This window comes from Myotis myotis, unplaced genomic scaffold (assembly GCF_014108235.1).
Source record: "Myotis myotis isolate mMyoMyo1 unplaced genomic scaffold, mMyoMyo1.p scaffold_m19_p_8, whole genome shotgun sequence".
Lineage (NCBI taxonomy): Eukaryota > Metazoa > Chordata > Mammalia > Chiroptera > Vespertilionidae > Myotis > Myotis myotis.
In genome coordinates, this window is record NW_023416390.1 from 41,330,895 (window position 1) to 41,356,980 (window position 26,086).

The following is a 26,086-nucleotide window of genomic DNA, read 5'->3' on the forward strand; positions in this document are numbered from 1 at the left end:
ACTCTGTTATAAAACAAAATTATGGAAATATGTCAAAATAATCATTAACATTTTAAAAATTAGCCACACAAAAATATTTATATTTTATTATAGCAAAGATTAAATGGAATTTTGAGAGAGAAAAAAATAACAACGTTTTTATTCTCTCATGTATTCATCTAAATACATTCCTTTCATCTTTCCTAGGCTTTGCTAGAGGTGGTTAACGACCTCTTTGAGGAACAGACTGACCTGGAGAAAATTGTCAAGAAAATAATGCACCGGGCCCAAACTCTGCTGAAATGCGAGCGCTGTTCTGTTTTACTCCTGGAGGACATCGAGTCACCAGTAAGCCATCTTTTTTCTGCCATGTAGAATTGGAGACTGCGGGAATGCAATAAAGTTTAGTTTATTTGTAAGTAAGTGTGTGAAATTAGGACTGGAACCACCCTTCTCATGACTCTTCTAATTATGGGGTGACTTTTTATACAATTAAAGTCTTTTATTTTTTACATGTGTTTTCAGTCTTGTATTGCTGTCACCTTAGAAACACAGACTGTTGCGCTGATAGGGACCTTAGTGACATGTATATCTCAGTCCCATGTGTTTACAGATGCGGGAACTAAGGGATGAATGGTTGGCCTAATCTCACAGAGCTGAATAGAAGACAAGCTCAGGGGCTGGTCTGGTTTCACATTCACCCAGCAAAGCCCCGAGTACTGATGGGCATGGATTGCAGTCCAGACAATGCTCCAAAGTCCTTTTACTGGGAGGAGGGAGCAAACTAACACTGGAGAAGCGGTACCCTTGGCTCTTGGAGCCCACACAGTTGGGACTGAGCTGAGAGGGGTGACCAGCCTCAGGTGGCCTGGGCGGTGCAGCAGAGGTTTGTCTTGTTGCTTCTGGCCTGGGAAAAAGGCTCTTTGCCTGCTGCCTTGGACCTCTGGACACTTGCACAGAACGCCCAGTCAGATGGAGGAGGCTCATTTCTCCTTCACCGCAGGGTTTCCTGTTACTCCAAAGGCCAGCATCAAGCTAGGTCAAGGGCTAAGGCTGCCACACCTCGGCTTTCAGGTTCTGTGAAGGCCTGTGGCTCTTTAGGGGAAATCTGCTGGGTAAATACACAATATTGAAAATAATGATCATCATCAATATACCTTCCTGAAAGTTAAATGTCTAACCCCTCAGCAGCAATTTAATATCTTTGCTGAAAACTCCCTTCAAAGACCAAGAATTGTCTAGCAATTCTGTTTACATACCTCCGAGAGTGCTACTTTACTGTACTTAACTTAGAAAAGGTTATTGTCTTTTCCTTTCAGTTTGTGTTTCACAAAGAAAGAAACCTTGAGACAAATTTTGGAGATTTAATTAGTATTGTAAAACTTACAACATTATGTTTTTTTAAAATTCACATATGTTTAAAATGTTTAGGAATGTTCCCCATATTTTAGCAGAGTTGGGTTTTTTCTATTTCAGCAGGTGTGGTTTATACCAACAGTTGTCTTGCAAGTATCCTATGACTGTGTAAAACTCAGTGGAACCTTGGTAGACACACACACACACACACACACACACACACACACACACACACCCCAGCCCATATTTATGGCGTGCTTCTGGTTGCTTTGTGAAGCACTTGAGTTCATTGAATCCTCACTGCATCCTGATGAGATAGGTATTATCATCACCCTCATTTTATAGATGAGAATATAAGGCTGACACAGTTGAATGACTTGCTAGAGTTTCCTATCCCCTGACTCTAAGCCCCTAAAAGGAGTAGGAAGGGGTGGTTGCTCCTCGGTGCCTGGCAGGCTATGAGCTTTCACTAAGCAAAGGCAGGAAGGAGTGGGACTCCTTGAGTCACTTTTAAGTCCCTGTGAGGGCAAGTGGCTGAGGGGCCAGGTAAAATCTGGACCAGGACAAGCTCACTGTTTGCTAGTTCAGTTATAAACAGACATGGAAGTGATTTAAACCAGCTTAAGGTGGTCATTCTTGCCAGTCTTCTAACATGGATGGCCCGGCCAGCAAGGCTTAGTGGTTGGGTGTTGACCTATGAACCAGGAGGTCATGTTCGATTCTTGGTGAGGGCACATGCCCGGGTTGCGGGCTCAATCCCCAGTGGGAGGAGTTCAGGAGGCAGCTGGTTGATGATTCTCTCTCATCATTGATGTTTTTATGTCTTTCTCCCTCTCCCTTCCTCTCTGAAATCAATAAAAACATGTTTAACATGGATGAGTTATACTGTGGTCTTGCTCTTTCCCAAATCAAAGAAAACTGATGATAGAAATTGATATGGAAGGTGCTGGAGGCAATAGTAGTAGTGACAGCAGTAGCTTTGTGCTACAGAGTGTGGAGGGGATCAAAAACACTAGATTAGATAGTATAAGCATAAAGGTGTTGGTATATTACCGCAAGTTCAAAAGACCTTTTAACTCTCACAGTTGAACATTCTGACTGCAGTTGTGGGGATCAGAGCAGAAATTCTGGGCTTTTCCCCATCATTTCTGCTCTTTGTCCCCCCACCCCCACCCCCTGCCCTCAACATGAGGATGAACGCTTCTTTTTCATCCAGAGGGTCAGGGTCTGGGGATAAAAGTGAACTATATGCACAAAAAGGAGACTAATCTGCTCAGTTCCTTTTTAGAAGCTATGGAGATATTTTCCAAGGTTGCTGCTTGGACTTCAAAGATAATCAATGGCACTCAGACAAAAGACTTAAGTCACCTAGCGGAAGGAATGTATTCTGGTGTTAGACTTCCGTGTACCATTCTCCAGTGCTAGGAGAAAATGTAGCAATAGCTACAAAGTCCTCAGGGAAAGAAAATGTGACCCCACAATTTTAAATCCAATCAATTTACATTCAATTATGTAAGCAACAGATAGACATTTTTAAATTACAAGAAAGAGTTTAGCAAATATAGTTCCAAGCTGTCCTTCCCGAAAAATATGAGAGATTGAAATCCAGCCAAGCAAGTGATGAAGAAGACATAACAAATGAGACTAGTATTGAGTACTGAATGCATCTAGAACCAAGGTTAAAAATGACGGGCCATATACTTGTAGAAACAAATGTAAACTTACGTTATAAACCACTACAATTGTCCTGGCTCCCCATGTCCCCCAAGTGCCACAGGGGCAGCAGATGCCCACACATACAGTGGGTTGCATTTCTGAAGAGGAATATTGTGCTTGGAGAATCCACCTCTTTTCCATTGAGTGGTATCAAGCCTGTTGTGTGGAGAGAGATGTTACCTCATCTCTCAAGTTTGTCCACTACAAACACAATCCTGTGAAAGGAACCAGATATAGAGAGATCGGGGCCTTGCAGTGTAGGCACAACAGGAAGACTGTGCATTCAGGGCTCATGTGCCTCTCCCAACAGGTACCTTGGTTACATGGAGTATTTTTATTTCAATGTGATACATTTATCAATCTTCCTTTTTGATTTGTGCTTTATGGTTGTTGTCCAGTTTTTTGTTTTGTTTTTATTTATTTTTTAAAAAAATAACAGCTTTACTTCCATGTTAGAATGACTTTCTCTTATATTTTCCTTAACTCATCTGGTATTTATGGTCTTCTTTATCCATATAGAATTTATTTTTTGTATAGTGTAAAGCTATACATATATATATAGTCTCAGAACTGTTTTCCCCCCACTTTGTAATGCCACTTTTATATTACATCAAGTTCCCATATATACCTGAGTCTGTTTTTGAGCTCTCTATTTTGTCCCACTGGTTTATGGGTCTTTTTCTGCACCAGTATCACAATGTTTAAATTTCTATAATTTTAGAATACTCTTGGCATCTGATAGGGCAAGTCCTCAATGTTGTTCTCCTTTAAAATTGGCTTGCCAATTTTTGACTTGTTGCTCTTCCACACAGATTTGAAGAAGCAGCTTATCATTTTCCTTGAAAAACTGTGTAGAGATTTTGATTGAAATTGCTTTAATTCATAGATCAATTTGGGGGATTTCTGCAAGTAATAGAATATACAAGGGAAAAGGACTTAACAAGATTTGTATCTTGTGTAACAAGAAGTCTGCAGGAGGCGGTCCTGGGGATTGTGCAGCAGCCAGATGATATAATCAAGAACCCAGGCTCCGTCATTCCCCCGTGTTTGTCTCAGTGGTCTGCCTTCGCCAGCTGGCTCTTACTCTCACCATCCAGGAGGCTGGCACAGCTCCAGGCACCATGTCATCAGATAACTATGTATCAGGAGAAGAAGAAAGAGAAACTTCTTTTCATATGTTTTTCTTTTAATCAGGGAGGAAAGTGGTTTCCAAAAGAGGCTTTTCCCATTGACTTTCCATGACCCATTAGTCAAGAACAAAATGATGTTGTTCAAGTCATTTATAGTCTTAATAGTGTTGTTTCTCATCTGTCGTTCTCTGATAGAGGTTTGTTCAAATCATCAGCCTGAGATTTGTCTCTGTCATCTTGTCCAATTCTGTAGGTTGTTGATTTAGTTATCTATGTTAATATTCATGTGCATGTGTTTTTAAATTTGGGATTGCAGTTTATTTTTATGGGAAACTGTTTTTGTTTGTGCCATTGCTTTCTTTCATTCTTTCCTGCACTCTTCCCTCCCCGTCTAGTAGTTTGCATAGTTCTGTGGCCCCTAGTCAAGAACCAGGTCTACGATGGGTGGCTTGGGTCTCCTGCTATGTGATAATATTACACTCAACCAGACGCAGTTTGGTTCAGTTTCTGGAGGTAAAGCTGAATCATCTGTCTCCAAGGAACACTTTCAGACCCCAGACTCCAGTAGGAGCTGACATTCCAACCATTGCTGCCTGACTTTTTTCAGACTTGGCACACAGCAGGCCTGTCTCCAGGCTTGTGTCTGAGAGATCTTTATTTCCTCCTCCTCTCTGGTCCCTCCTTTCCCATCGCTTTTCTCTTCCCTTTAACTTCTAGATAGATGTCTTTTTTGGCTTTCTCTTTCTGTATTTTATCAATCTTTGTTTTTGGAAGAGAACAGATGTACCCAAGCATGGATTTATAGCACCATCTCTACTGGCATTACATACACTACTTTTTACAATTGGAAAAAAAGTATCATTTCAGGGGAAAAAATACGCCCAAACTTTCTTCCTCAAAAAATAACTTGTGCTTTTCTCTATTTCATTAGAATCATTCCCAGAGACAAGAACTTCAAATTACTTTTTTGTGATTTGAATATTTTAAAAAGCTGGTTATTGCAGATGTATGATATTTTATGACCTGTCTACATTTGAGGGGGAAGGGGAAGATATAATTTAAATTTAGTGGTAGAACTAAATTTCACACTCTTAACTGAGTGTCTAGAGACTGCATTTATAATTGTTCAACTGGCCAGTCAGGTGTAAACTGATCAGTTTACTCAGTGAATACCAAAAATAGAAATGAGAAATGCCTTTCTAAACCCTCTCTCCTGCCAAAATTAATATTTTACCCTCTTTTGCTTCTCGTAAGTGTTTTAATCAATCAGTTTCAAGTGATTTTTGTCAATGCTATTTTCCACTAGACTGAAAAAAATGAAAGGATTGTTCCATCGCTAGCTGCTGTCAACATTAGGTACTATTAGTCCTTTGAACTGAATATTTCCTGCTAATATGCCATTCCATGAACCTGTCTAAGCAATTTCTATCGCTTCTCTTCATTCCATTCTAGCTTATGTATTTACTATCATGTCTATTTCTTTCCATGCTTAGTCAAGGAAAGCAAATGTAGCTATTTTAATCTTATGTCCTCCGGCACTGTCTCAGCACCACTATTTACAAGTGTTCTTTCATGGATCATCCTGATGGCAGGCAGCTGTGTCGTTGTCCAGAACTCCATGAAACACTTTATAGCTGAGCTTATAAATATGAAGCTAGTTCCTGGAGTTCATTTTCTAAATCATGAAACACAAACTACACTTGTTTTCCAACATGTTCCTTAACTTCTTGGTTCATATGAAATACACATACAGTTAAGCCACTAAACTAGACAAGCTCCCTGAATCCAACTCCCCAGAGAAAGAGATGGGGTGATCATCATTGTGCTGGAACAGCCTTCAATTCAATCCTCTCTGTCCTAAATGGATAGTAAAAATTGCTCCAGGCTTTCCTTGCTAATTTCCTTTCTTTCCATTTTCTCATCTTTCTTTTGTTAATTTTTCTTCTCCCTCTAAGGTAGCTAACATAAACTCTGTTTGATTTTGTTCCACATGTTTTTTTCTAGAGGGCTGCCGGGCTGCCAGAGGGCTGTCTGATTGCCATCTTAGGCCCAACCCCCCCGGGGAGCAGGCCTAAGCCAGCAGGTGGTCATCCCCCGAGAGAGCACAGGCCAGGCTGAGGGACCCCCCTGCCCCCGACTGCACAAATTTTTGTACTCCGGACCTCTAGTTCATTAATAAGGAACATCTCAAAGAAAAGGAAAGGGGTCTGGGGTTTTACAGAAGCATGTAGACAAGAAAGTTACCTGTATCATTTTTGTGCATCTTGGGGGAGTCATGAGGAAGGATGGAGACAGGTTTAGGGCAGGTGGTCCTTTGAGGTTAACCAATTCTGGGAGACAAAACAGTAGGAGGTTTTCTTTATCATTACCTTACAGTAGGAGGTTTTTGGAAGCACAGGACTGAGGTGAAGAGCAACTCTGTATTGACTATTGTCTGAAAACCCTGCCTCTTCCCATCTATTGTCAGTCTTTCTCTTTTTAGCTCAGTGTCCTTGAAAACTAATCTCTACATACTGTGCCACTTGGGCTTTCTTGTTCTGTAGCTTCCAGTTGAGTTTTAAAAACAAGAGGGATCAGCAGAAGATTCAAGGGCAGGAGGAGAGAGAGATTGAAGGTATTTATTCCCCTTGTTCTTTCTCTGCCAGTTGTAGAGATGGCTGGATTCTTGTAAGGCCCCTTTCCACTGCTCTAGCCTCTCCTTCCATGCCTCCTTCTCTCCCTCACACTCTGGTGTGTTCCCTTAGACCTAAGGCTGCTTTCCAAAGCTGCTAGCCCCTACTTTACAAGGTTGCCTATGCTTCTGTAACTAGCCCCTTTATTGAATTAGGTTCAGTTAACTCTATTGAGTGCTCTGTTTAATACCAAAATTCTGATTTTGGAAAAATTTTCTCACTTCTCAGCCTAGAGCACTCCTGCTCACACTTCAGGGCATAGTTCACACGAACCTTCCTTCAACACCCTTCCTTGTGCACTTCTAGCACTTTTAATATATACCATGGTGAAATGTTACATTTGTGAATTGCTTCCCCTCTGTACTGTGTTGTGAGTTAGTACCTGGTACACTAAGCATTTGATAAATGTTAATTGAGTGAATAAATAATTTATCAAGAAGGATAGTAGTGGATGAGCATTTAATCATTATTTTGCCCTTGTAGAGTAATCCTCTTATGGGAAAACTAGAGGCCTGGTGCATGAAATTTGTGTAGGGAAGGTGTGTGTGTGTGTGTGTGTATGTGTGTGTGTGTGTGTGTGTGTCCCTCAGCCTGACCTGCACCCTCTCCAATCTGGGAGCCTTCAGGGGATGTCCTACTGATGGCTTAAGCCCGCTCCCAGTGGTTCCCTGCTCTCTGCAGGGCCTGCCTGCTCCACACCACAGTACTGCCAAGCAGGCCATGCTGGGGCCTGCCTGCAGGCCACACTTGCCTGCTCCCCAGTTGCTGCAGCGATGGCCAAGCAGGCTGTCCTGGGAGCTGCCTCCTACCTGCTGTCAGTCTCCACGGAGGCTATGATGTTAATTTGTATACTCACTCCTGATTGGCTGTTGAGCATAGTGGAAGGACAGTCAATTTACATGTTTCTATTTTATTATATAGGATGGGGGTTAAGAAAACCCTAATTTAAAAAAGGGGGATTACTTAGATCATTTCTATTTTCTTTGTGGTGGTAGGAATATCTATCTCAGCATGACTTTTTTTTTGTACTTTTAAGTTGTTTTTAAATGTTTTTAAAAATGGAGAGGAAATCAGACCAACTAGTGCCTGATAAATATCAAATCAAAACGACTTCTGTCCATGGAGCTTTTCCAAAGAACAGGCAGAGATGCGTGGGTATATTTTGTTTACTTCGCTGTGGCATGTGCACTGCCTTCCCCAGGGTGTAGTAATCAGGGCTGATCAACAACCAGTGGAGCTCGGAACCACTTTGTTCAGTTTAATTGACCTATAAGCCACCTCTGATATTTCTTTTATAAAATTCTCTTTTTACTTAGTGTGTATAAGTTTATGTTTATTTATTTAATCTATGTTCATTTAGTGCATCTATAATAAAATAAAAATTGGATTTAAAGAATAAATTTTAAAAAATTAATAAAACTAAGAACCGCACAATTGGTCCAAGTCAACGAATAAAGCAGGAATTTTATTCTTTTTCATTTATGCTTCCATCTGTTTTTATTAGTTGTAATCTCCACAGTGAAACTATATATCCCATTAAATTTTATCAAAATAGTTCAACTGTTTTTGCTGTTGCTGTTTTTTAACCCAGGTGTCTGACTATAAATAGTTTTCTACTTAAATGCATATTTTTAATAAATTTCTAAGAATTATCACACAAGGTGCGAAGTTAGGGAATATCTTCTCCAATACTGTCCTCGCTTATGCCTCCAATGACAAATTTGGGGCTTCCCAAGACCACCCTCAGCCTCAGTATTTTGCTGGAAGGGCTCACAGAACTCACTGAAGACTGTTATACTCATGGTTATGGTTTATTAGGGAAGGAGACAGATTAAAATGAGCCATGGGAGAGATGCATGGGCAGGAGGGTTCCAACAGTGGAGCGTCCAGGTGTGCTCCCTCCCAGCGTCAATGTGTGACAACATGCATTAAGTATTGCCAAATAGGGAGGGTCACCTGAACCTTGGCATTCAGATTCTTCACTGGGGTTTGATCACCAAAACCTAGTTGGTTACCCATGTAGTTGACCTCAGTCTCCATCTCCTCCAAAGGTTAACTTATACCAGGTGATCCAAAGACCCCACCCCCAGATCACATTGTAGGTGTGGCTCAAAGCCCTCAACCTAAATCACATTGTTACTATCTGGCTGACCCAATGCACCTGGGTAAACAAAGACACTTGGAATGCTGGACATTCCAAAGGCTTAGAGGTCACCTCTCAGGAGCCAAGGGCAAAGGCCAGACCTTTCTCTGGGTAAGGTTAACTCTATTACACACAAGATCAACACCAAGGTTCACGAATCCAGTGTCTGACTTTGATCAGCACACCATGGCCTGGTTTACTGGGGGACACAACTAGTACTCTCCATGATGTGGAGTGCTGAAGTTGAAAGATGCACAATCTTTGACTTTCTCTTTATTTATTAAACATGAGTTTAGGAAATAAAACAAATAAAATAAAACAAAACGTTACACCCTTGTTATTGTTTTTCCCCCCAGCATGTGATTTAGGTTGGAATTAAAACATTTTAGAAAAATATGTTTCTTCCTTTTGGTAGTTTTTAAAAGTTCCTCTTTTTGCCATAATTGGTGTGTTTCAGTGGTTAGAGCATCAGCCTGAACACCAAAGGGTCTCGGATTCAATTCCTGGTCAAGGGTACATACCTGGGTTACAGGTTCGATCCCCAGCCCTGGTGGGGCTCCTGCAGGAGGCAAACAATTAATGTTTCTCGCATTGATGTTTCTCTCACCCTCTCTCCCTCCCTTTTACTCTACCTAAAAATCAATGGAAAATTTATCCTCAGGATGAGGATTAACAATAAAAAATGTTCCTCTTTGATATTTCAAGAGTTCACACATTCTGACATTTCATCAAGGGGTACTTTTTTAACAATCTTATTCTTTATGATTCTAGATTTATAACTTTTATAGCTTTAAAATTTCAGGATTTTCTATTCTACTTTTTGTCTTTTTATAAGCCGCTATCCCTTAGCAGCTGGAAAAAAAAAATATGTTTAAAAGATCTTTATTCTCTTTTAAACTCTGGACATTCCCCATGTTTGTTTTCCTAAGGCACAGACAGTTCCCCATTCTGCAAACATAAATACTTATACTTTTTATCCTACTATTGACCTACCATTTTAACTTTAAGAATTATTTAGGGTATACTGGTAGTTTGAGGGATTTATTATTTGGTGATAGCAAATAGTCTCTCTGTGGCTCCCTGGCCTCGTGAGATCTAAGAATAGTCTAGGGAGCACTATTTTTGAGGAGCCAGAACAAATTAAGCTCTTACCATAAAGTAAGCTCCATACACACAGGGATTTTTCTTTTTTCACGTTTACATGTGTAGCCTTAGGGCCTATTGCTCTACTGACACATACAGACAATACATATTTGCTGTGTCAATAAACTGTTTTCAAAAAGTTAAAAGCCTAACCTTTGCACAGATCTAAAGCAAGCATGTATCAAAGATTTATTGAATTCATTAATGAGAGAAAGCAGCAATGTGGTAAAATCAGTTCTAAGGCAGGCCCTGAAAGAACGCTGGCACAGGTTAGATTTTAAAAATGGCTGCTATCATCCAGGACAACAAAATTGTTACTATGGGCTTATCTTTTCTACCGCACAAAAATCATTTCCATTTCTAAGTAGATAATCCATGTGCATAGCTACAGGACCAGGAAAGCCTTTGTGTAACATGAAGCTGTGAGAACCTTGGCCTCAGTGGGTCCCAGTGTCGGCAATCACCTTGCTTCCTTTGAACTTTTGCCTAGTTGTTGCCCATTCTGGGTTCCCCTCCTCAATATGTGTGTTCAAGCGATAGGCCTCATGATGACTTCCCCAGTTTTCCCCTCCCCTTCCTTCTGTTTGACCCAGCTACATTTAAATTACCCAGTGACAGTGTTTCCCGAGTGCCTCAAGCTCCCCTACCCATGACCCTCAATAAGGGCACACGGCCCTTGCTCTGCAATTTCCCTGCCTGCAACGACCAAAATTTGGGCTTTGGGTGAAGGTTTGCTTATTTATATGTCTGGTGCCTGTGCTGGGATGCTGGCCAGAGAATCCACATGTGGCCTCTCTCTATGGCAGTGATGGCGAACCTTTTGAGCTCGGCATGTCAGCATTTTGAAAAACCCCAACTTAACTCTGGTGCCGTGTCACATATAGAAATTTTTTGATATTTGCAACCATAGCAAAACAAAGACTTACATTTTTGGTATTTATTTTATATATTTCAATGCCATTTAACAAAGAAAAATCAACCAAAAAAATGAGTTCGCGTGTCACCTCTGACACGTGTGTCATAGGTTCGCCATCACTGCTCTATGGTATAGTGGATTCAGGGTGTTGTACTTCTCACATGTTACTCAGGGCTGCAGGCACAAGGATTCTATAAAGTGAGGCAGAAACAGCATCACCTTTGATGACAACCTCAAAAGGCACACAGCATCTCTTCCACATACTCTATTGGTCAAAGCAGTCAGAAACCCACCTAGATTCAAGGAGAGAGAGAGAGCATAGACCTACCATTTGGTCGGAAGGTGGCAGGGTCATTTCATGGAGAGGGATGTGGGCTAGGAGACATTGTTGTGCCATCTTTGGGAAATGGAATTTGCCACATTAGACTATATAATGAAATATGTTTTATAGTTGTCAAGATTATTTTCTTGCAGTTGAGCTATTGTTACTGCCCTGCATTGAGCCAGTCAGATGCAATTTTCTTTGTGATGCCTTTTCTTTTATCTTTTTCCTAATGTTGCATTTTCTTAGTTTGGGTCCATTACCTCACTGATAAAGCTTTTTAAATATTTAAGCTATTCCCAGTTTCCAAATCGTTTTCTCAGGTGCCCATCAATTCCCCATAAGTGGTTAATTTAAAAGGTTTTTGAAGCATGACTGCATCTGGCACAGGCAAAGCTAAATGTCAACCTTGGAAGCATCCAGTGACATTCAGATGATTCCTTTCCGTATAAGGAACTCGTTTTTCTATCATGTAGCTTATCTTGTGAAAAGAGGACAGAAACAGTGCCTTTCCCACTCAACATGTTTAGTGTTATGAAACAGCTGGCCCTCCAGAGCATGCGGATTTGTTTCACTCCTAATTTCCCCATGTAGTTGTGCGAAACTGAAGATGAAAATCCCTACTTTACAGAGTTGTAATAGGGAAATTAAACAAAGAAGCTTCTGACATAGGGCATGGCTCATAGTAAGAGCCAATGGTAGCTCATAATAAGAACTACCTTTACATTTTCTGTGACCATAAATCCATTCAATGTAATAAATCTTGATCAAGCTCTTTTGGTGGGTGTGCTGGTTTCACTGGACAGGTCAGGGAGGAAGTGTCCACACTGGGGATGATCTTTGAAGAAAGTGACTTCCTCCTCTTTACCCTTTGGGCAGTGGCAGCAAAACGTTCACTTGAGAATCATGATGAAGGTAACTTCAGGAGCTTGAGGTTGACAGAGAGCATCCTTTTTAAAAGGTGGTTAGCCTTCATGGATGTCGATTGGGTTGATAAAAGGACAGTAAAAAAAAATTGCACTCAAATGAGAGGTCCCTTTGCCTACCCACCACAGAATAGTACTCACCTTATTGTAAAATATATACATAGTTAGTAAGATGTAATAAAACTTTGAAATATATGTTATGTAAGAAGAAAACACAAAAGTAGGAAAGAATTTTCTTCCATCCCTTGGGATTTCTTCATTTAAAAACCCTCTCTAATCTCCAATTATTGTAATAGCCATTATAAAGATTAAAACTGTTTACTGCATTGTTTTAAACTGTGAGAAAGCCTTAATTGACTTGAATTTGTTGTCTTTCTGTGTGGCAGGTGGTGAAGTTTACCAAATCCTTTGAATTGCTGTCCCCAAAGTGCAGTGCCGAAGCTGAGAACAGGTAGGGCTTGTGAGTTTCAGGTTTGTCTTTTGATCCTTGTCTTCTGTCCTTGGGGTTGGCAGCATTGCATATATTCCTTGAGGAGAGGAGTTGTTCTTTTTTTAGACCAGCAAGTACAGCCAAATATCATCACTGTTCTGTCTTTCAGGGCTTAAACAAAAACTATAATTTAAAAATACATGTGTATACATCTCAAGCTGTTAATGAATGGAGTCAATTTTTAGATATTTCCTAACTACACAGACAGACTATTTTTTTCTGCTTTATTCTGTCCTTCATTTCTCTTCTTCCTTTTTTGTTTCCTTATATCTGGGTAATAGCATCCCTTGGGGAAAAAGAGTGAGAGTTTCTAGTCATTCACTTTTTTTTTTTTTGTCTCTAATGTATCTTTGAAGCTCTAACAGGCTAAAAGGGAGGGTTGGGAACAATCAGTGACTTTCTGTTAGCTTTGCACTGCCCTGAATAATAGCTGGGCTGCTGCAAAAATGTATTCTCTTTATTCTTGTCATCTCTAGAGGAAAGGCTAAAAATAGTAAAATTGACCAAAATGCAGAAATATGGAGAAAGACAGGTGAAGTGCTCAGGACAGCATGAGGGTGATAATGATGAAACTGATACTAATGTTAGCAAGATGAACAGCTTTTATTCTTTGAGTGCTAAGTACAGCAGGTACTAGTCTAATCCCCAAATAATCCTGTGAAGTAGGCATTGTACCCTTGCATGACAGAGGAGAAACCAAGGCTCAGTGAATATCTACTTGGTTAATATTTCCCAAATCTTGCTCATCATTCAGAATCAAACTTGGAGAACTTGGTAAAAACTAAATTCTCAGGACCCAAACTGAGATATTTTGATTCACTATGCTGAAAGTGAAGTCCTAAAGATCTATGTATTCAAAAGGCTCCTTGGGTAATGCCTGTTTCAAGGGTAATTTGATTTTATACATCATTGCCTTTGAGTTCAGAAATAGAAATCAGTAAATTAAAATGGACACTTTATTTAGTTACTTCACTGTTCGTCAAGTGCACAAAGTTTAAAAGAAGCCTTTGTTACATACTGTATAATTCCATTTGTAGGGCATTCCTAAGAACAGAAAGCAGGCCAGTAGTTGTTAGGAGCTGGAGATGGAGAGGTACAGGGGAATGAAGTGGTACAGGGGAATTTTGGGTTGTGATGAAACTATTTTATATTTTGCTTGCGATAGTGGTTGAGCATCAACTTATGAAACAGGAGGCCACAGTTCAATTTCCAGTCAGGGCACATGCCCAGGTTTCAGGCTCCAGGTTTGGGCTCGATCCCCACTAGGGTTGTGCAGGAGGCAGCCCATCAATGATTCTCTCTCATCATTAATGTTTCTTTCTCCCTCTCCCTCTTCTTCTCCCTCTCCCTTACCCACATTCCCTTCTCCAAAATCAATAGAAATTTTTTTTAAAAGAATAAACGGATAAAAGGGTAAATTTTACTGTCTATAAATTACACTTTAAAATGGGAAAAAGGAAAAAGAAACCTTTTTAAAAGCTTTTTGTTTTTTGTATTTATGTTTAAATCTATATATAATGTTAGCTAATCTATATCTAAAAATATACATAGACAATTACTGATGGTTTGTTCAGCAATTTTCTTAAAATTTTAATGTAAAATCACATGAAATATATTGGGGAAAAATATCTATTCATGCTTACTCCTTTAGCTAGTCATGGCCTCAAATAAGTTATCTCTTTCATATATGAGAAGGAAAAGCTTTATGGAATTATTAAAACACCTTTGAAGTCCTAATACTTCACTGTTGTTCTTTTCTATGCTCTTGATTGTGTCTTCATAGTCCCTGCAGAGTTAAATATTCTTGGTCTTTTGATTATTTTTAATGCCGAAAGGACTGCCATGTCAAAATGAGATGACCCAAGGCCCAGACTGCCCTTGGCAAACTTTCTAATAATAAAGAAAGAAAGGTCAGATTGTCTTTAAAGAGACATTTGAAAAGTGCCTTTGAACTTTGACATTATGAGATAGTCTTTTTAATCATTCTATTTATGGCCTTTAAATGAATGTAGAATGTTCATTTATCTCAGAAGACCTTTCCTTCATTGTCTAGTAATTTTCCTCTTGTAGATATGGGATCCTTCGGTCATTTATAGGGAGTTAAAGGGAAAAAGACAAGTGGCTTTAGCATTTACTTCACCAGTGGCCATGGAAGAGACATTGAAATAGGCTATCTGTCTACAAATCACAGCCTGCTCTCAACATCTTGTATATCTTTCCTAAACCTTTCATCATTTAACATCTTCATTATAGATAATGTCTATTGGATACCTTAGTTCTCTGGATAGCGCCTGTGGCTTCATTTACCAATGTTTTCAGGTACCATTTCAGTTCTGATGAACTCTTGTTTAAGGCTTGCTGAGTTTTATACAGTCCTTGAAGACTTTTCTAAAAACCAGTTTTGTTGCTGACTCATCATTTCTGTTTATTTTCTTATGTGACTAACTCCTTTGTCATGGCCAGTCTCCACTTGGTCTCCATGTAAGTAATACCAAATCCTTAAGCCCCGACCAGGTAGCTCAATTCATTAGAGCATCGGCCTGATATGCCAAGGTTCTGGGTTCAGTCCCAGGTGAGGGCACGTATAATAAGCAACCAATGAATGCATAAATTGGTTGTTTATTGTATGTGGAACAACAATAATGTTCCTCTCTTTCTCTCTCTCTCAAATCAATAAATAAAAAGTAATAAATAAATAAAATCCTTGACAATTCCATCAGTGATAAGATTACCATGATATCATGATGGGCTTCTTCCATAGCTAGGGGGTTCTGATTGTTAGAAAGGTATGTTAGAAAGGCAATTGAATTACATTCCTACAGCTTCCACTTGTTTGTTCTAAATTTGTCCATTGGCAGTCATTTTTCTTTGATTAACTTTATTTCTTCATTCACCAGCCACATATTCAGTACCTACTCTGTGCTGGGTACTCTGACAGGTAATGGGGCTACAGAGACTTTAAAAAAACAGTAGTCTCAGTCTTCAAGGATCTCAAGGCCAATTTATAGGGGTAGGAGTAGGTTAGGAATATAATATAAGCATAACCAGATTTGCCAGGCCTCCAGACCATGGCTATAAAGTCCCATTAACAGTGATAATGTATACTTAGCTGTTTGGTCATTTTCCCCTTATAGTTTAAGACTCACAGTCCCTTGCCAAAGCCACTCTTGAAGTAGTTCTGAGAATCCCTGAGATTAAAAACGAAAAACCAATTTTATTGCTAATTCATCATTTCTTCCAAGTGCCTACCTGTAAGTCCCCTCCCTCTAGAGATCGCAGAACAGCATCTGCTGGGTGTGGGCTTCCTTGACCACTCCAGAATTTTCTGGGCATAATTGGACTCCTCACCAGTGTTGTGTCCCCAGAACTGTCTCAGATGCACTGGTGACCTTTCCAAACCTGAGCAAGACTGGGTAACTTGTGCCAAAGCAGGAAGAAAGCTCACTTTCCCTACCATGTGTTGTAGTTTGTTGCATGGCCACAACACAGCCTTTTGTTGAGATCACTTGTATGAGATGAATGGCAACTCACCTGTTGCTTTCAAGATTTTCTGTTTGTAAGTGGCTTTCAACAATTTGATCAGGATGTGTTTAGGTATGGCTCCCTTTGAGTTTATTCTACTTGGAGTATGTTGAGCTTTTTGAATGTATAGATTAATGTTTATTTTAATCAAATATGGGAAGTTTTTAGCCATTATTCATTCAAATATTATTTCTGCCCTCTTTCCTCTCCTCCTGTTATACATATGTTCATATGCTTGAGGTGTCTCACATGTCTTTGAGACTCATCATTTTTATGTATTTACTTTTTCTGTTCCTAAAACTAGGTATTTTCAGTTATCCTATCTTCAAGTTTGGTGATTCTTCCTCCTGGCTTCTGCTGTTGAATCCTGTTAGTGAATTTTTCATTTCAGTGATTATACTTTTCAATTCCAGATCTATTACTTGGTTCTTTTTAAAAATAATTTCCATCTCTTATTAATATTGTATATTTGGTGAGACACTGTTATCATATTTTCTTTTGATATGGTTCTCTTTAGTATTTTTAACAATTTATATTAGATAATTTAAAATATGTGTCTAGTAAATTCATCTGGGCTTCAGGGACAGTTTCTTTTGACTGTGTATGGGGTGGGCGGGAGTGGATCACTGCTTTTTTCTTTCTTTCTTTTTTTTAATTAAATATTTATTGTTCAGATTATTACATTTGTTCCTCTTCCCCCCCCCATAATTCCCCTCCTCCCAGTTCCCGCCCCACCCTCTGCCCTCACTCCCCACCCACTGTCCTCATCCATAGGTGCACGATTTTTGTCCAGTTTCTTCCCGCATCTCCCACACCCCTTTCCCCCCCAAGAATAGTCAGTCCATTCCCTTTCTATGTCCCTGATTCTATTATAATCACCAGTTCATTCTGTGCATCAGATTATTTATTCACTTGATTCTTAGATTCACTTGTTGATAGATGCATATTTGTTGTTCATAATTTGTATCTTTACCTTTTTCTTCTTCTTCCTCTTCTTAAAGGATACCTTTCAGCATTTCATATAATACCGGTTTGGTGGTGATGAACTCCTTTAGCTTTTCCTTATCTGTGAAGCTCTTTATCTGGCCTTCAATTCTGAATGATAGCTTTGCTGGATAAAGTAATCTTGGTTGTAGGTTCTTGGCATTCATCACTTTGAATATTTCTTGCCACTCCCTTCTGGCCTGCAAAGTTTCTGTTGAGAAATCAGCTGACAGTCGCATGGGTACTCCCTTGTAGGTAACTGAGTTTCTTTCTCTTGCTGCTTTTAAGATTCTCTCTTTGTCTTTTGCTCTTGGCATTTTAATGATGATGTGTCTTGGTGTGGTCCTCTTTGGATTCCTTTTGTTTGGGGTTCTCTGCGCTTCCTGGACCTGTAAGTCTATTTCTTTCCCCAGGTAGGGGAAGTTTTCTGTCATTATTTCTTCAAATAGGTTTTCAATATCTTGCTCTCTCTCATCTTCTGGCACCCCTATAATTCTGATGTTGGTACGCTTGAAGCTTTCCCAGAGGCTCCTTACACTATCTTCGTATCTTCAGATTCTTTTTTCATTTTGCTTTTCCAGTTGGGTGCTTTTTGCTTCTTTGCTTTTCAAATCTTTGCCTTGATTCTTGCACTCCTCTGGTCTGCTGTTGGGTGTCTGTATAATATTCTTTATTTCAGTCAGTGTATGCTTAATTTCTAGTTGGTTCTTTATCACAACATCAAAGGTCTCATTAGATTTCTTGTAGATCTCATTAAGTTTATTGGCAGTTTCTAGAAAATTATTGAAACACCTTAAACGTGCGGTTTTGAGCTCTATATCCGCCATTTTATGTCATGTTTCTCTGTCTCCGCATTTTTTATGCTTTTCTTGGTGCACCCCCTTGTGGTCTTTGTGTGCAGTCTTGTTGTAGTTAAGCCTTGATTGTTGTCGGTAATACTGGGGGTGATTTGAACTCCCGGCCAACTGGCTATGAGAATCAGCTGTGTCTGCAGTGGGAGAACTTCTGTGCTGGATCTCTAGGGCAGTGCTAATCTAGCCTTTGCCTAAGGCTATCCCGCAAATGCCTCTCTGCAGGGCTTGGGCAGGGCGGGTCCCGGGGGATCTACAGGGCAGGCGGAGCGAGCATTTATGGCTGCTCTCAGTCCCGTCCCCAGGGGCTCTGCCTCTCGGAGTCCCAGCAACCGCTGCAAACCACGGAGAGAAAGCTGCCTTTGAGTTCTGACCGAAGCCAGACAGTCCCGTTTGAATCTGGGTCCCTAGAGACTCACCCGGATCTGGAGCTCAGAGTTTGAGACTCCCTCCTGATTGAAACAGACAACTTCGCCCTCCGCCGCCAGCCCGCTCCACGCGCACCTCCTGACCTTAGTATGTGACTTCAGCACTGCGCCTCCTCTGAGTCTCGGTATGCTATTCTCTTTCCTCCTAGTTGTAGAACTTCCACTCAGCCAGCCTTCCTGTGGTTCTGGATGATGTTCGTTCCGTCTTTTAGTCGTATTTTTGAAGTGGTTGTTTGAGGCAGCAAACTCCGGCGTTAACCTATGCCGCCATCTTGGTTTCTTTGATCACTGCTTTTTTCATGTCTACTTTCTAATCTCTTTGTACAGCTCTTTTTTTTTTTTTTGGTTGAAAACTGAATATTTTAAATAATATAATGTGGAAACTCTAGAAATTAGATTTGTTCCTCACTCACTCCATCTAGGATTTGTTGTTGTTTCTATTTACTGCTGTTTGTTATTTAGTGACATCCCTGAACTATTATTTCTTGTGATGTGGCAACTGAATTCTCTTCTTGGTTAGTTTAATTGTCAGCTAATGACCCAACAGAAATTTTCTTGAAAGCCTTGAGCCAGTAAATCTTCCAGCCTTGCTGAGGGGATCAGTGTGCATGTGTGGAATACCTTCATTTTTTTTGACTGAAAGTTTACCTAGCTTTCACTTTCTACTAACAGAATTTCAAGGTCAGCCAGAGTTGAGAGATTAAGTCCTTTTCAGGTATTTCCTGAGCATACATACAACTCTACTAATGTGTATGCCCTTCTAGATTTCCAAAAATATGTCAGAGCTTTTCAGAACCCCCTAGGAATATTTTATTCTCATGCTTCTTTTAATTTTTGTAGTCAGCTTCATATCAGTTAGCTGCTGCAACTGTTATGCCTGCTTAAGGCAATTGCAATGTTTCTGGGTTTTAACCCCCACAAATGCCCTAGGGGCAAACTCTGTTCTCAGTGGGTCAGCTCCAAGCCCAGTGGAATAAAGGCAAGCTCTGTGAGTGGAGATTTCCATGGAGCTGCCAGATAGGTCAAATAATGACAATTATCTGGGGATAGGACTGGTGGGGAGCCCCAAATCAGTTTTCTCTGTGCCCGTGGCTACTACGCCATTGTTTTTCACAGCTAATATGATTATGAGACTGTTGTTTTCACAGCTTCACTAGAGCTGGGGAGGGGAAATGGCAGAACAAGTAAGTTAAAATACCACAAAACTTGCTGTCCTTACAAAGATTCAGCTGTTTTTGTTGAATAAACACTCTTTGGATTTTTGCAAGCCTTTCCTTAATTTCTGGAGTTCTCAAAAAGTTGTTTTTGAAAATGTTTGCTAGTGTTCCCACTGTTTTTATAGAACAACAAATTTTCAGTGTTTTTTACTCTGTCAATTTGGAAGGTTTCTCCTCTTCTTTTAACCTTCTTTTTAATTTCTGTATTACCTAGAGTAATAGGGGATGTTAGACAAACTTACATATTATATAAGACATTATTTCCACAGCATATTATGAATGTATCCTCTTTCTTCAGCCGTCTTCTTTGTGGATCTTCTTTCTTGTACTATGCTAGAGAACATGAACTGGATATTTTCTATAAAAAAATATGGTATCTCTTCTAATTTAAAGGAAATAATAAAAACCTTGAAAACATTAAAAATTAAAACAGCACCATCACCACTACCACCAGTCATCTTGGAACATAAGCAAGATTTATGCTCCTATGTAACTTTAACAAGAACATTAGGACACTTTTTTTTCTACTGTTCAATGTCTGACACATTCAAGACCACTGAACTTCATTATAACCAATACTTACTGTTCCCGTTGAAGAAGGGAGATCCAGATGGCCCTGGAGGCTCATTTCTACCCCCTTTCAAGCTGTTTAGCAAAGACGTGGCTCAGCAGGTCTGAGTTAGCTCAATGGAAGAAGACAAGACTGGTTCCAGACACTGAGCTCTGAGGCTCCCTCTCGGCATCAAGGCCACTTCTTTACTAGGAAGCTCCCATGTTACAGTCACCCAGACACTTCCTGCATTCTGTCCCTAAAAATACACAGAGCGTTATGAGTTAGGGGTGTTTCTACTGACACTCTATATCTGACCTAACCACACCTCTCAGGGAACCATGTCACTATACTTCTGGGCTTGAATGTTCCCTCCTCACTCCCCAGATAACCTCATTTCCTAAAACCCTCCACCACAGCAGTGTGTATGTGTCCATGTCCCATGTGTATGATGTTAATTGTAAAACCTAAACCTCGTGAAGGAGAGGAAATATTTGTCATGAAGTTGTATCCCTTTCAAACTCTTAGGAATCTCAAGGACACATATTTCCCAAGCATCTAACATTTAGCTCTTAAAGATATGTAATTTCCTTCTTTTCTTTTTCATGCCTTTGAACGTGAAAATTCAAACGAAATACAAACCCTTTCATTACCCCTATTCATTTCAGACCAGTGGGCTTGTCACTCTAGTAAACCTGTCAGGAAAGAGAATGAAGGCTATAAAAACATTCCGTGAACAACAAGATGCATGAATAAGCACTGAGATCAAGCATAATAAAGTAGCCTATGTGGGTCAGCTGTCCCTTAGATTGATGCCACGTAGTAAATAGAATTATGGCAACTCAGAAACCTTAACAATGGCTTTTATATTGGACTCTTGTACTTTCGGTGGCCTCTCATTTAACATGCTTTACTTAATTTTTTAATACAATGAGCCCACTTTTCCATTTTTGTTGTGTAGACATAGGCCCAGGACTTGCTGGGATGATATGTCTGCAATCCAGACCAAATGGATGGAGGTGGCTGCAGTGTTCCCAAGGAGAGGTGCAGAGGAGCTACTTCAACATCTAGGAAGATATAATTCCAACTGTGTGCTCTATTATCAACGGTTTTGCCAGCTAGCATATTGTCTCTTCAGCTCTTCTCCAAATCTGACATTGATGCCATGGTAAAAACAGTAATATCGCTCCTGCCCCAGGAAATGAAAGGTTAAACAGAGCGTGTCTTACCTTGGTGTTTTAATAAAAGAAATACTAGTATATTTGTGGTATAAGGAACTGATGGAGAGGTTTCTAGGTGCCATGCATTCTTCAACATTATATTATTATATCATCAAAATAGCCCTATAAAATGAGTTTTATTTCTCTTATTTTCCATTATGGAAACTAAGAATCAGAGTTACTAAACTTTATCCTTAGTTTCACAGCTAGGAAATGTTGAACCAAGATAAAAAAAGAAAAAGAAACCCCCCCAGATTTGCTTGGCTGTGAAACTAATCAGTTGTCACTAGATGATGAAAAATTGTAGGCACCAACCACTCACAGCAATGCTGAGAGTCACAACGTACTTCCCCAAAGTGACACCAACTACGTGGAGTAATAAATCTCATCACTCTAATTGTGCAACTTGAGGAAATGAAGGATAGAATGTGTGTTCTTTAGTCACCATGTCTTAATTTCTGATAACACAGAATGCTTAAAATGAGAGAAGAGCCGAAGCCGGTTTGGCTCAGTGGATAGAGCGTCGGCCTGCGGACTGAGGGGTCCCGGGTTCGGTTCCGGTCGGGGGCATGTGCCTGGGTTGCGGGCACGTCCCCAGTGGGGGATGTGCAGGAGGCGGCTGGTCGATGTTTCTCTCTCATCGATGTTTCTGACTCTCTGTCTCTCTCCCTTCCTCTCTGTAAAGGATCAATAAAATATATTAAAAAAAAAAAATGAGAGAAGAGTATGATGAAGTGCCCTAAGGCAAAACCTTAAAGGCAAGTCCAATTGCAGGTCATGAAAAGCTTCAAGGAACTTCTGCAACTTAGAGCATCTTTCTCTCCTACCACAGTGTAAGAACTGACAGGCTGCTTTTGCTTGCTAATTAAACTTGCATTACTTTTTGTGACTAAAAGACTTGTTTGGTAACCTTCAAAGATATACTGAAACCAGTAGGAGATTATTAATGTCCCTGTTTTGGGTGTTTGAGAGTCTCCTGCTGAGGTCCTAGCTTTGAGTCCCACTGGTATTGACTTAGTTTCTTAATCTCTTAATTGAAAGACAACTTCAAATAATGTTGCCTAGCTTGAGGCTTACAGAAAGGCCAAGAGCTTACCTGAGAAGGAAACATAAGGAATGGAGTTTGTCTTTGTGAACCAACAATCAGATAGACCTCTTCTGAATGAAGCAAAATGGCAAATAGTATAGGTACAACCTATAGATCAAAAATAAGTTTTTGTTTGCAAAGCATAAAAATATCTGTTCTAAAGAGTACTTAGAGTGTCTGACTTTTCACCGCTCTGAATCCTACCTCCAATGGATAATACTCAAGCTGTCAGAGGGCAATTGACAATGAGAAGATAGATTGTGCCTATGTTGAACCTAATGTTCCTAAACCATTATTACTTAATGGTGACACTTTTTATTAATGATTGTTAGCACATTGAGGAAAGTGTGTTAATTCAGCCTCGAGAAATTTGAGGAGCCTGGGAATAATCTGAAGGATGTATCCAGAAAGTACTTGGAAATATATATATGGAATTTAGGACTCAATGGGCTGCTGATATGGATGTAGGAGTCATCAGTATATGTGTGGTTGTGGATGCAAAATATGTTCATGAAATCACACAATATATTGCTTGACCTCTTCTACTAGTATTGTAGCCTTATTCATCACTTCCACCGTGTATCCTGTTTTAGCATTATTCATCACTTGAACCATGTATCCTGTTTTAGCTCTACTGTTTATCATATCAGTACAGAAAACCTCACACTTCTAAAGCTTTGCTCATGCTGTGGTTTTGTCTGAATTGTTTTTACTTTCTCTACCAGATGAACTCTTACTAATCCTATAAAGACCAGCTTACACCAACTTCTTTTGTGAAGTGCTTCCCCAAATACCATTCCCAACCCAACCAGAATTGATCCTTCTTTTCTCTGTTCCCATAATATCTTGTACATCCTTCCATTCGGGTATTAATCACAATCCATTGTCATTGTTTGTGAGCTTCCTGAAAGTATGGGCTCTCTAGCTTCTGCCTGTACCTCTTTGTGTATAAGTTAGGGCAGGACGAGCTGACTATCCACATATAGATGGGTTCCCATGTGCCAATAACTCCTTTCAGCAAAAAGTCAAAGACCCTTATTGATCACTTCATGCAAGATTAATCCCACTACCGTCTAGTAGTTAGTGGGGGTCCAATCAATGGTCATTCTTGAAAGAGGGAAATAGTCGGAGTCTGTAGTGAAGACTAGAGTAAACTCTAGTGTTACGAACACAAACGTCAATACAGACACAGTCTAATGATTAACATCATTTTATTCAGATATTTTGTCTTGTAATTTGGAGACTCGCTTTGAGACTTAATTCTAAAAACTAGTCAAGTTTATTTTCATACAGTTCTCTGTGTTTGAACTTTTAGCTAGGGGGTTTTTCAGACTGTCAAGGAGGTGAAGTTACTTGTTCTGTGGTATTTTATTTTGTCTTGTTTTGCTTTACTTGTGTCGATTTTTCTCATACACTACTCTGCAACTTGTTGACCCTGAGGTTTCTGTGTACTTCACTGACCCTCACTTCAGGAGCAGCTATATTTCTGTAACAGCGTAATTCCCTTTTATCTCTCCACAGTCAATATATTTGAGCTCACAAAGGTCTGTTTGAAGTCAGTCTGAGTCTCCCACTTGGAAGCAAGATGCCACTGAAGGAGAATGTAAACTGCAGCCCTTCACGGGAAACTCATTTAAAAACCTACATCTTCCTATGCACCTGGTTCTAGTAAAAAACAGCCTAAAGGATTTATAACTCATTTGTTATAAATGAATCCTAGAATTAAAATAAGCTAATGGGTAATTTTTACTTTTTAAGGAGTATCACTGAAGTTTATTTATATGATATTTATTTTACTTTTCTCACACTTACATTTCAAGGATTTTTAAATGTTGCTATTGTGTTTTTCTTTATGTCAGATTTTTAAAAAACATTCTCATTATAGGTGTCAAAGTAGCATTATGTCTTGAACGTGAGGAGCTATTAAACATGGACAGATATTAAAACAAACAAATAAATGGATTTTGGGAATATTTTAATGGTTTCTCAACCACCTTTTGATTTTTATCAACAAATGATTGTTATCCAGAATTCTAAGCCATTTCCTCCTCTCTTTTAGATCCCTGGTGTGCAGTAAGTATATTGGCAATATACACAGATATCCACCAACACACACACCAGACATCCATTTGCATGAGGTGATTGATAAACACTTTTTTCTTTTGCTGAAAGAAGGAGATGGTCCACAGGAACCCTTCCGTGTATGAATGGTCAGCTCAGCCCTAATCCTTACCTATTCAGAGATGGGTATGAGCAGAAGCTAAAGGGGCTGTTTTATGAGGAAACTTGTGACAATGTAGACACAAGCTCATGGCCTTAGGAACTAGGGGCCAAAGCACCCTGCAGAGCTTGGGGAGAGTATTCTTCCTTTAGTCCCTGAAGCTTTGGCGCTCAAAGAGCCAGTGTCTGCCCCCCCTGAAGAGGATTCCAAGCAGTGGGCTTTGACTAGGGGTCTCAAGTGAAAGAATGTCTCTCTAGAGACTGGGGTGGGGAGAGGACTTGAAGTTGCCTGTGGTCTTGCAGTCCTGCACATGGCAGCTGAGATCCAGTGAACTGATGCGATCTCATTTATACCCACAAACTGCCGAGTAATCAAATGATTGATATGTTTCTAAACTGTGGTGACTCACCTTATCTTGGTTCTGGCCCAAACTGAAAACCTTAGTGCTGGATTTGTTGGTCTTTGTTACCTCTGGTCAGATTTGGGGGGTCTCTACAAAGTTGGTTAATTCAGTTTTGGATATTAACTTAAGCTTCCAAAGCCTATTAAAAATAAGACCTATTAGGAAATATTAGTCTTTGACCCTTTTGATTGGGAAGAAGTCACACAGAATAAAAGGAGCCTCGTAAATCTGAAGGAGCTGACCTTAAAGGACCTGAAGGAAAGACCTGATCCTCTAAACCAGATGTGCCCCTTAAGAAGCAGAAGTAATTGGGACCCTTTCCTTTGTGATCAAATTCACAGCACCATGTTGCTGAAATGTACAAAGGGGAACTGCCTGCCACATGCGTAATTTACTTTAGAAGTTGTTAAAAAGTTGATGCTTTTTAAAAATGTTTACTATGGGCTAGATAATATGCTAAACACTTATATAAATTATTACTTTAGTCTGCACAATAGCTAAGTAGTAGTACCATGCCTATCGGATAGGTGAAGTGTATTTAACTTGCCTGAGATCATTTTTTTAGTAAGTGGCAAAATAGATATTTGAATCAGGTATATCTGACTCTTAAACTCATGCTTTTAATCATAAAACAAAATTCCTTTTGTAAGGAAAAGCAAGGTTTTGAAAGCTCTAACTCACTGTCATGATTTGCATTACAGCAAAGCATCAGAATTTGGAAAGGTTGGATGGTGCAAAAGCCAAAACGTGATATAAATACTGAGTGACAAATCAACCTCCCTTACTGTCTCTCTCTGACAGTCATACTGG

The 26,086-nt window shown here is 39.7% G+C and overlaps 1 protein-coding gene across 1 annotated transcript in view; it reads left to right on the top strand.

Annotated features, from left to right (window-relative positions):
* Positions 1-26,086, top strand: part of PDE11A (phosphodiesterase 11A) — a 287,291-nt gene that overhangs the window by 105,163 nt on the left and 156,042 nt on the right. Inside the window, exons 4-5 of the mRNA XM_036320024.1 lie at positions 187-327; positions 12,690-12,754. Coding sequence (XP_036175917.1) covers positions 187-327; positions 12,690-12,754 — 206 coding nt within the window. The remainder of the gene's footprint in view (positions 1-186; positions 328-12,689; positions 12,755-26,086) is intronic.